This window comes from Rattus rattus, chromosome 1 (genome assembly GCF_011064425.1).
Source record: "Rattus rattus isolate New Zealand chromosome 1, Rrattus_CSIRO_v1, whole genome shotgun sequence".
NCBI classification, from domain to species: Eukaryota; Metazoa; Chordata; class Mammalia; order Rodentia; family Muridae; genus Rattus; species Rattus rattus.
Genome location: NC_046154.1, coordinates 175838621 through 175850417, shown reverse-complemented (window position 1 = coordinate 175850417; position 11797 = coordinate 175838621). Strand labels below are relative to the sequence as shown.

The following is an 11797-nucleotide window of genomic DNA, read 5'->3' as shown; positions in this document are numbered from 1 at the left end:
CGGTTCCCAGACCCCAATGTGGCGGATCACAACCATCTGTAACTCCCAGTTCCAGGGACTCTGCATCAGGCATCTGAGTTGTGCTGTCTCCTAAGGTAGGCCTGGGATGCTAACATGACTGAAAGATCTACTCGCTAAAGCTGAGAGCCATCTTTTCTTGCTAGTCCTTTAAACTGGAGGACAGGCATTACCTGCACCAGGAAAAGCAGACCACCTCACTGCCCCACGGAAGCCCCCCCACCTCCACCCGTGGAACTCTGAGTCCATTACCGACCTGGTAAGGTGTCATGTGTCCTTCTTAGGAAGGCCACAAGATGTTGCCATCCCTTAAAAGTTAATACTGTGGACAACGCCTACAAAGGGAAGTGGCCATAGGTCCTAGCCAATGCTGATCATCCATTTCTTAGCAGTAGCCTTTCCCTCTCAAGAGTCACAGCTGGGTTAATAAATGTATCAATCCAATGGTATGATCACTTTAGCTATGCAATGGGCCTGGCTCCTTCAATTTCTCTCCACTCATTTCCCCTCCTATTAGACTGCACCTTCCAGCAGTCTCTATTGGCTCTCTGTTGCTTCCCTTCTCCCAGACAAACATTTCTATCTTTCAGACTTCAGGTCCAGTGTCCCTCTTCTGGAAAATTACACCACCTCGAGAGCTTTTTCTTTCCTCCCGCCCCCAGAGCTGGGAACCGAACCCAGGGCCTTGCGCTCGCTAGGCAAGCCCTCTACCGCTGAGCTAAATCCCCAACCCCGAAAGCTTTTCTTTAGTGTGCTGTATCTCAGGTACAGATTCTGCAAACTTCCAGGCCTCTCTCTCCTCCTCTTCTCCCCGCCCAGCCCTCTGGGTCATACATAGCATTCTCAGTCTTGACTTGTTTTGTTGAGACAGGGTCTCTCTGGTAGTTAACTGGCTGCCCTTGAATTCACATAAATCCCCTGCCTCTGCCTCCCAAATGCTGGGATAAAAGTCGTGTACCACCACTGTCCAGCCATAATAGCATTTCAAAAGACATCCCTGGTCAGCTAAGTTGTTCTATTTATTTCATAGTCTCCCACCTGCATTTCACCCACGATAGGACTGATTTATAAACCTTGAGCCATACAGGGGATTTAAGAAGCAGTACTGACTACTGAGATAGCTCAGCAGGTAAAGGCTTCTGCCTCCCAAACCTGGACTCCCAAAAGTTGTTCTCTGGCCTCTACATGTCTTCCAGAAACAAACATACAAAAGTAAATAAATAAATAAATAAGTTTAAAAATAAAGACATGAGTTCCATCTTTTTTTTTTTTTCTTAAAGTCAGAGGCAATGAATGCTCTAAAAGGGCAAAGAAGGGGTCTCTTGTCTTCAAAGCTTAGCGTTCTCTTAAGAATGGGGCCCACAGCCAGGTGGGCCAATGCCTTCAATGCCTTTAATCCCAGCACTCAGGAGGCAGAGGGAGGCCTGGTCTATACAGTGAGTTCAAGGGAAACCAGAGCACCACAGTGAGTCTCAAAAACTAAACCAAATGATCAAATAAAACACCTTTCTTTCAGGCCCGCTGACACAGACCTATGACCCCCAGATGTTCAGAAGGCAGAGGAAGATCTGAGTTCAAGGCCTGCCTGGGCTAAGGTGAATTCAAGGGCAGGTAGGGCAACAATGAGATCCCGTCTCAAAACAACCACTAAAAACCGTAAGTAAAAAACTGTAACTCAGTGGTTGAGTACCTACCTGCCTACTGAGTACCTACAAGGTTTTATTTAGGCAGATGGGGAATGAGGCTCCCCTCCCCCCCTACATCATGGCAGAATAAATGATCACAACAAACTCTGCCAGCTGACTATGTGCTGGATGCCTGCACATGCGCCCTTCAGGCACACAAGGCAGCACACACTACTGGGCGAGGCTATCTTGACCTAGCAGTAGAGACTGCAGTCCAGCCCGGAAGAGCCCACAGTCAGTGACTCGTTCATGACCGACCAGGGGACATCAGTGAAACTAGTGGTGACTCAAGCAAGCCCTGTACTTGGTTCCACTCGGAGAAACCCAACCCCAAGCCGCTAACCTATCAAATGTCTGCTCCTCCTTTGTAGCCAGGGAAGTACTCAGACCACTCCAGATTAAGAGACTGAGAGCCACTGTTCGGTCCCGGTCTGTTTAAAAAAAAAAAAAAAATGCAGTAGTCACAAATGGCTCGGAGGACTGCAAGGCATGGAAAAAGGTCCACGTCCTCCCACACAACAAGGGCCACTGAGGATGAAGCCACAGAATGGATGTAAACTGTTCCCACAGGGGTTATACGGTTACACGCACCGTGTAGAATGACTCCTTCTCTCAATTCAACCTGCATCCAATTTAGACAGAGGATCTGAAAGGCTCTTAGCTGGAAAAAAAAAAAAAATGAGCTCTGCCCTTTGATAGAATCTAGCTCAGAAAATTCTGTGAAATAAAAGATCAAGGCCTGGGCTGTCTGGAGGTCCAGTCTTACAAATTGAGGAGCAGCTAATTTTCTTCCTTCTATTTATTTAAAAAGCGCAAGTACATTCCTTACAGGTCAGGTCTAAAGTGGACTTTAGGAAACTCTAAGCGTAGGCTGGGCGGTGGTGGAGCATGCTTTTGAACTCAGCAGAGGCAGACAGATCTCTGTGAGGTCAAGGCCAGTCCGGTCTACAGAGAGTTTCAGGACAGCCAAGGCTAGAGAGAGAGAGACCCTGTCCCAAAAAGAGAAGAGGGGAAACAAAGGAAAAGAAGAAAGTGATTCTAAGCCAAATCTTGCTATGACTGAACATTTGAGGGCAAAATCAAACTTGCTTCTGCTTAATTGACATCTGTGATAAAGCAGTCAAACTCCAAACACCCACCTTACAATGTCCCGTTATGGGGTTTTCCTTGTTTATTTGATCTACACTTCAAACATACCCTTTTATCTATATAGAATGACTCAGAGGTTAAGGGACCGCTCAAAGTCCCAAAGAGCCTGACACAGGCCAAGGATTAATATTCCTATCTTTTACACCGAAGGCCAACCCTCTAAGAAGGAAAGAGGCCGTGTAGCGAAGTTTTGTCTCCTGGATGAGCCATTTCAAGGCTGAAAATGTCCAGAGATGGCCAAACGAGCAACGAGAGGTTCTAACACACAGTCCACCAAAGTGCAAGTAAACCGCTCAAGGCAACATCCCGATGGCTCCGAGCTGGTACCAAGATCAGGAAGGCTTCTGAGTTCAAATTACACACTAGCTGTTGACTAGGTCTCTGGCCCTGGGACAGATTAAGCTCTCTTAGTTTCCTACCCAGAAAATTAAATGGGAAAGGTCCTGGCCTATCTGTCAATCCGACCCAGTTGGTGAAAGAGCAAACGGCAGTCTGTATCGACCATCTGAGGGCTCGCAAGCACAATTTATAGGAGTACAAATTTCACTTACTATATTGACCTAAGGGTGCAAGGTTATCATGAATGAAAACTATGAAATAAATCCAGCCCTGTTTACGGTGTGACTGTCACGTCTGACCAATTTATGCTTATGCTCGTTTGTTAGCCATCTTTCCAAAAAGGTAGGGACCGCTCAGACGGAAAGGGAAAAAAAGCGTAGACTTCCGGCTGTATGTGCATGCTACAATGAAGCACAAGTGAGACTTTAGTAAGTCAGCTTGACAACATTACAAAGTCCCTGACAGCCTTTGTATGCCACCGTGGAATGCAGAGGAAGACTGAGTTGGCCGTAACAAACTTGGGTATATGTTGACTGAAAAATGACTTAATTTTATGTAAGCAATGATGTGCAAAGATGAGCTAAAACCATGCGAGGTGACCCTCGCCGTATAGTTCCAACAGTTCCTCTTGCTTTGCTAAGAATCTAGAAAAATAAGGTGATCATGGACTCATCCCTAAAAATGTTTAGTTTATGCTTACAAAGACTAGGACATAGATCTGGTTTCTGTGGTTTCGAAACACAAAGTCTTACTACTGTATAGTTGTGGCTGACTTGGAACTAGCTATATAAACCAGACTGGCCCCAGCTCCTGAGAGATCTGCCTGCCTCTTCCTCCAGTGCTGGGATCGTATGTTTATACAACCATGCCCAGGTCCGTCCCCTTTGTAACACACACGAAAACAGCAAAAACGATTCTCAAAACTGACTTAGGTCATCAGATGACCAACTGAAGACTCACTAAAGACAAACGAAGCCATGGTGTCTCCTGTCAATGTTAATCTGAGGCGGTGTCTCCAGACACAGGAACCCAGCTAACTCCACTACTATTTCCTGGCCAGGGGTCCTCACTCTGATATTGTAGTTCTTGTCTACGATTACTCATCTTTGTACGACCAACAGGGTCACAAACGTGGAAGAAAAGAGGATGTCAATAAATGTTTAATCTGTTAATAAAGCTTTTAAAAAGCATCTTTTCAAGATCCCGAAGAACAAAAGGTAGATGTTTTCTTTTAAATGCCCTTAACCATAGGCTTCTGTATGTCTCTCACCTACACATCCCTCAAGGTTGGTTTCCATATGAAGGCCCAATAACCCATCACTTTGACCTATGCATTTAAACAGTTCAGATTATAGTTTGCCAGACTCTGCCAAGGCCGTTGTGCATACCCCAAAAGACTTATGTCTGACCCCAGCAAGTGAACCGTCACTAACCCTTTATGTGTTAAGTTCCCCCCGGTTTCTAGTTCCCCCTGTTTGAACCTTACATGATTCAAGTAACTTCTTCCCCATCAGTGTTCCCTGTGAGCACACAAGTTCCCAAACTGTCTTCAGTACTAGAGTGTGGATCAGGAAGGCTCCTGAGTGTTAGCACCTGAAGCTTGAAATGTTCCTTATGAGTATCTATCGAGATGGGTTGGAGGCATTCAGAGAAGAAAACGAATAGTTTTATGAGGGAAGTCTTGTTTTCTTTTTTAATTCCTGTCTGACAACCTAAGCAATGAAGTTCGTAAGCTGATTTAAAGCCTCAGTCAGAACACTGGTGTTCATGTTCCACAAATGGTTGAAAAGAATGTTATCAACCCTCACTGCTAACAGGAGACTTACCCCAGAGCAGCTCAAAACATGCAACAGCTTAGCAATGCTTTTTGTAACCCTAAGTATAAACTAAAGGTACAATCAGAAATTACTAATGATACACACTTCTCTGGCTTACCCAAGTCTGCCATGCTGGCAGACAGCCTGTGACGCAGCACGCAGCTCGGTCCAATTTGTAACTCAGGGCATTGTACCCTAAACGATGTTTTAAGTCAGCTAGGTTCTGAACACGAAAATACACTAGGTAGATTGACAGGGTCCACATGTCAAAGTTTATCCGAAGAGATGGGGCTGCACCTGGGCTCTGCGTGCTCCCCGGCAGGTTAACTCAATCTTTTCAGTTTCAGGTGATGGTGCTTTCTAAAACTACTGGCAGATTCTCTCCACGAAGCTTACCAAAAGCACCATCATCTGAGATCGAAACGGGTGGGGGAAAGTGCCTTTCAGCTTTCACATGCAAAATGCAGCTTGCTAAATTTGTAAAGGGGAAGAAGTCTTAAAAATCGTTGATACATGACGGGGAGGAGAGTCCAGCAGCTTGGGTATTTAGTCCTAAGGTTGAGGGGGACCCAGAAACCTTTAATCACAAAACATGGACACCAGGACCTCTCCTTCCTTCCTTGGAATATGAAGCTTAAATCCTGCTACTACTTAAAACCCCAGGTTACTAGCCAGATGTGGTGGTGCATGGCCTTAAATTTCAGTCTTTGGGAGGGAGAGACAAGGCTATCTCTGTGTTCCAAGCCACCACGGTGTACATACTGAGCTCCGAGCCAGGCAAGGATACACACAGTGAGACCCTTTCTCAAGAAATAAAATTACCTGCCGAAGTGTGACTTATGGTGACATAAAGAAACCTCACATGCAATCTTAACAGAAACCACTTCCGGCAGAATGGTCTGCAAGGACAGAAATATCTCAAAAGTAAAGATGACCTATGGGATAGTCACATCCTGGATTGAATAGGGGAACTTTCCCTGTAATCCACATCTAGTCAGGCTTCAGGGTGCCTAAGTGTAATCTCTGGTGGAGACAGGAGGATCAGGAATTCGGGCCTTCCTTAGCTATGAGGCAAGTTCAAGGCCAGCCTTGAGCTGCAAGACATCCTGTCCCAAAACAAAACATTAGCATGTCAAGGCTTGTTTTAGGATCACAAAGCAAGACCTAACTTAACAGGTAGGGAAAAAAAAGAAAAATTAAACTTGTAAAATTAGCATTCCTCAAACTGTTAATTATGAATCCCTAATTTTAATACCCATCCTTTATAAATTACTTTTTTCTTCTTTAATTTGGGCAGAGTAAACCCTTTTAAATTACACCTCTCCTGAATTAAAAAAGAAAAAAAAAACAAAACAACAACCCGGTAGTAAATGTACACGCATGTACACACAGCAGCAAACACTCGGTGTTTTGTTTTGTTTTGCGTCAAAATAGCTAAGCCAAACATCAGCCCGAAGCAGTTAGCAGGAACTACCCAAGTAGCTTATTGTGTTGCAGACACAGGCTCGGCTCAGCTGTCTGGGGAATGGAGGTTAGAGTCACAGGAAACAGCTGGGTGCTAGGTATTTGCATGCCTCACAGGCCAGACACCACCTGAACGCAGTTCGCATAGGCTCTCATTTTGTTCAAGTCACAAAAAAACGTCTGGATAGACCTGAACCGTGTGGAGAGTCCAGTGTTCAAGGCCTTACCATTATTACCAGTTAAGCAGCTTCCAAGGAGTTCCTGAATGATATACAAATTGGCCAGCAGTAAAGTGAGACCTGCTTTAAACAACCCTGTAATAATACATAGTGTTCAGATCCAAGTTTGAAATAAGGGACCTTGTAGAGAAAGGGCTAGATGAAATAAAAGTTATGTAAAAAAAAAGAAAAGTCACAAGGAGACCCGTTATTTTGTAGATACAAAGACTCCTTAGTTTGGTGGCATGCCGTACATGTATGTGTGAGGTCTGCATTCTGGAGGCAAAGGCAGGAAGAAAGATCTAGAGTGGGGGGCCAGCCTGGGCTACATATAGAACAAGAGAGACCATCTCAGAAAACAAAATAAGCAGAAACAAAGTCCACACTCCTCCAAATAGCCTGCTAACAAAAATATGTGAATACTCTTTGTACTCAAATAGTTGGCATGTTTAATGTTTAGTGATATATTTCTGGATCACTAAAGTATCGGAAAAACTTACAAATTAAAAACCCTCAAATTTGTTTGGAACTACTGACTTGGAGCAATTACTGACTTTAAGCAATTTGAATTGCATTAATACCCAGTGTTAACATGTTTACACACGCTGCCCCTCCCCCAACCCAGTTAATTTTTTTTTTTTTTTTGGTTCTTTTTTTCGGAGCTGGGGACCGAACCCAGGGCCTTGCGCTTCCTAGGCAAGCGCTCTACCACTGAGCTAAATCCCCAACCCCTCAACCCAGTTAATTTAACTCTAAGCAGAACTCCTATTTCTGCTTTCAGTTTCCACCAAATTATCGTTCTCTTTGTCCTCCACGATTCCCAAACTGGCGGCAAGCCTTTGTGCATGAGGCACACATTACTAACCTCCACTGCGTCGTCACAATTTCCCCTGCTATGGAAATCCAGGCAACTTTTGAGAAAAGAAGTTCATCAACATACCTGTTGTTGCATTCCAGCTTATGGGATTTTTTTTTTAATGTAACTCTTGCAAGATGAAAACCAGAACGCTGCAGATTGCTCTGCTGTGATAAGCCTGTTCTTTAAGGCTCTAGGTCACCTGCCCCAGGATTTTCTAAAGGGACAAATCCATGGGGCAAAAGAACTGTTTCTCAAAAGGAGGGCCAGAGAGGAGCGTGTCTATCTTCACTTCCCCAGGAAGCAGTGATGGGGATCCTTTGGGTGGCGTCACCTTTTGAAGACGGTACCTCTGTCTTTATCCTCATGACATCATTAACTTGTGAATGTGTCCGTGCTTTTAACGAGTTAAAAAAGACTAAAGCCCTTATTCTAGTTCTTCCTGTCTCCTAATTGAACACCCGTCACCTTCATTCTCCCCAGTGGGCTTGTGTGACATTCCCACAGCTTACAAACCTGAGACCTCTGAGAAAAATATTTTGTAGCTGAACCTCTGTAATCATGACAAGAGATTGATTAAAATGCCAAGATAAGAAACAATTTATTATAGAGAGAAGAAAAATTTCTCATCCAAAATATAGAAATCTGTACAACTTTGCCACAATCAATATACATGAACTGTACAAATTTACACCAGTTCATAATTTACCAAATAAAAGATGACTAACAAAGTTCACAAAATAGATGGCGGTTTGTGGAAAAAGACTCTTACCCAATTGAGTACAAGGAAAGTTACAAACCAGACCTCCACTTTCTAAAAATAAGAAGTTTACTCACTCAGTCTTAGAAAACTACAAGCGAATGTACAGAGAGCTGGCTGGTGCTAACCACAGTTGAGACAGTGTCTTTGTAAGGGTCTTTTAAAAGCCTGTTGTCACGGCAGATTCCGGTCACTTGCTACTCTCAAAGCCAAAAACACAAGGTCTGACCATTTCCCCCAGGTCATGCGTACTAAGTGTCTTTATGTACATTTATACATTTTTAAGTGCTAGGTAAAAGTCTCCGTGTAATATTTCCAGTACTACCATGCTTAGAACATTGAGCTTTCCTATTGAGCTGCCAAAAAAAAGTTACTGGTAACTTTCAAGTGTAAATAGTGCAAATTCCCCTGCAAGGTTGACTGACTGCAAAAGAGGGTTCTTTGAAATACAGAATTTCCTTAAAGGGACTGGTGTGACAAATTGGGTATAAGGTCTGGGAGAAACTGAAACCACCCTGCGACTTCACTCCCTACCAAATAAAGTGATCCTTTACTTGGACTCACAGGCTACTTAAATCACTTAAAGGTACTGTCCAAACTATGGCACTGTCACTTTTAAAAAAAAAAAAATTATTACCACTCTATCTTGTGCCAGATCTTCACAGCTGTGATGTGGTTTAAATTCCATAATCCATCCCCAAGAGGAGCCCACCCAAAGCAAAAAATCAAATCTATCCATCCATTATAAGATGATCCATCCATAGACTATATCTTAACCTGATACAGTCATCATATTGTAGTTTTTGGAAGGGCTTGTTCTGCCCAAGAGAAGTTCCTCCTTACAGCTGATTCTGCTGTCTACCATTTGCACGTTGGTGCTGTTTTGAGTGCTACCTCCCGCTGGTGAGGCTTCATACAGCACACAGATGGAGCCATCCTCTCCAATCCTGTAGGACACCTCGTAGGGGTCAACCCAGAGTGTGAGTTCACTTGGGAGAAGCCTGAACAACTCTTGACTGCTCAGTCCAATCCGCTGGGCTGCCTGTCCAATCAGAGGATCCATCTTATGGTTGATGCGAATACAACGGTAACCTGATCCCTTACACGGCTTTTCTGGGAACCAGTGATGTTTGTAATGCTCTGTGGAAGGAAAGAACAGAAACAATGCTTAGAACCGTAGTAACCTAAGCCGTACTGTACTGTTACTTTCCTCCTCCTGTTAGCTTCTTGGAGAAGCGAAAACGAAAACCACCAACTTTTACAAATGTCCGGGACTGAATTCGCTCTTGCGAGACCGAATGGAGAAAAGCGCAGTGTGGCAAACACTGTCCGGGTACTGACCGGTTGAGCCGCCAAAACAGGAATCGCGCGCGCAGCCCGGGATGGCCAACTAGCTAGACGGCACAGGCGACCGGGCGGGAACCTGTTTACTTTCTCCACCCCAACGGGGTCGCATACAATAGACTTTATGGCTTTGGTGGGGGTTGAGAGTAAGACAACGCCACTATGGTCAGTTAACCCCAAAGGAAAGAAAACCAAGAAACTCTAAACCAAGATCTGGGCTGGGTTGTAATTGTACCGGTGACAAATCCGATGATTAATGGGCAAGAGGCATAGGAGGTGCGGAGCCCTGGCACGTCCGTCCCGGGCCGGGTCGGGTCAGAGGAACGGCGGCGACAAGCCACTCAGGAGCTCAGCCGCCGACCCTCGCAACGGTCGCGGCGACCTGGCAGAGGGGACTGACCGGACTCCGGGCCCTGGGTCTTTTGTCCCCCGCCACCCGCCGGTAGCCGTCGGGGCGCAGCTCCGCGTCGCACCGCTTCGGATCCTTTGTTGTGCGTGTCGCGGCGCCCCGCCGCCCAGCCCCCCCCACCCCCAGCCACGACCGGGACGCGCCCGTTAGTGGCGACCCGCGACGGGTCCCGTGACCCGCTCACCTGCCAGCAGTTCCTGCAGGCTCTGGCTGAAAGTCTGCAGCTGTCGCTCGCTCGTGAGCCCCTTGGTGCGGAGGAACTTGGAGATGAAGGACACCGCGGCGGCGATCTCGCCTATCATGGTGGCGGCCCGAGTGTAGAAGGGATGCATGGGGGCGGCGGCCGGGGGTGGCCCGGGGCGGCCGGGGCTCGGCCCCGACGGCGGAGCGGCCACCCCGGGCTCCCGCCCAGACCCGACGGCCGAGAGGAAGCGAGGGCGCGAGGCGCGGACGGCTACTGGTTCTAGGGGATTTTTTTTCTTTCCTTTAGAGTAAAAAAGTTATTTTCAAGCCAGGAGGCGGCAGGAGAGACAGAGAGAGACGAGCGATGGCGGCCTGGTCACATCGCTCGGACCTCCCCAGCCGCCTCCGCCTCCAGCTCGGTAGCCTCCGAGGATCCCAAGAGTTGCATTTCCAGCTCCGAGGGGCGAAGAGCTGCCGCCGCCGTGCAGCTCATTTTATAGTGCTGCGGAAAGGAAGTGGCGTACCCGGAGCGTGAGGGAGGACGCCAGCCAATCCGGAGATCGCACCATTGTGACGCAGGCAGATTCGGAGCCGGAGGGGGCGGGAGAAGGGCCGCCAGGGGGCGTGCCCAGAGGCCGGGAAGAGAGGGAGGAGCTGACGTAATCTGCTTGTAAACAAATAAACCCCCGAGTGGCAGCCTGAGACGCAGGAGCGGTGGAGGGTGGAGAGAGAGAGGCCGAGGAGGCGCGTGTGAAAGCTCCGCCCCCAAGCTAGCTCCGCCCCCGACCCTGGCCAGTGGGGACCCGGCAGTCCGGGACCCCGCTTCTGGTCCGGGATTCTAGACTCAATTACGGTGGTGTGTCCGGATCCGCAGGACCGGGGTTCGGTCTCCGCAGCCCCTGCCCCGTGCGTACCCCATGTTTACATCTGATTCCAGCTCCAGACGGCTTGGCTGGCAGCTCTGGAAGGAGGAGCGTGCGGCGGCAGAGTCTGGGGCTCCGGTGAATGCGGGGAATGAAAGGACCCGCTCCCAGGAGCTATCCTGCTGCTTAATCCGAGCCATTACCCTAGGGGGCTGCAGACACCCGGGAACCCACTGCTCCGGGAAAGGTGGAAATGTGTCTGTAAAAGTTTAATTGGCAAACAGGTAGTAAGTAAGGCTGTTATTTCAGAAGAAAATATAACAGAATCTGTTCAAAACAAAACAAGGAAGGTGGTCTTTGAAAATAATATGTATTTTATGCATATGTACTATACACACAACCAAATTTGTCTTTTATTATATTTTTCTAGTTCAAGTAATGTCAGAACTTTAAAGTTGTGCTGCTACTAAGACAGACGAAAAATAAAACTTTAACCTTGTTGAGAATGTTAAACCTAGACACCCTCATTCACTGGCAAAGTTGCTTGAAAACAGCCTGGATAGAAGGAAGGCATGAGCCTGCTAAAACTATTAGGCCCAAAATAGGGTTAACCCAACTCTATTAAAGTAGGAGAGGGGAGAGGGAGGAAAAAAATGAAGTCCAGGCAGGAAGAAAAAAGCAAACAAGAGGCA

The 11797-nt window shown here is 46.8% G+C and overlaps 1 protein-coding gene across 1 annotated transcript; it reads right to left on the bottom strand.

Moving 5' to 3' along the window:
* Positions 1 to 8122: 8122 nt before the first annotated feature.
* Btg1 (BTG anti-proliferation factor 1) lies at positions 8123 to 10724 on the bottom strand. The gene is made up of 2 exons (XM_032911702.1): positions 10244 to 10724; positions 8123 to 9446 (listed from the first exon to the last, which is right to left on the bottom strand). The coding sequence occupies exons 1-2, from the start codon at positions 10389 to 10391 to the stop codon at positions 9079 to 9081; spliced, it is 516 nt and encodes a 171-aa protein (XP_032767593.1). The 5' UTR covers positions 10392 to 10724; the 3' UTR covers positions 8123 to 9078.
* Positions 10725 to 11797: the final 1073 nt, after the last annotated feature.

Coding starts and splice junctions, on each gene's coding strand:
- Btg1 (XM_032911702.1), bottom strand. CDS start 10,391: ATGCATCCCTTCTACACTCGGGCCGCCACCATGATAGGCGAGATCGCC. Junction 9,447..10,243: donor CCTGCAGGAACTGCTGGCAG/GTGAGCGGGTCA, acceptor TTCCTTCCACAG/AGCATTACAAACATCACTGG.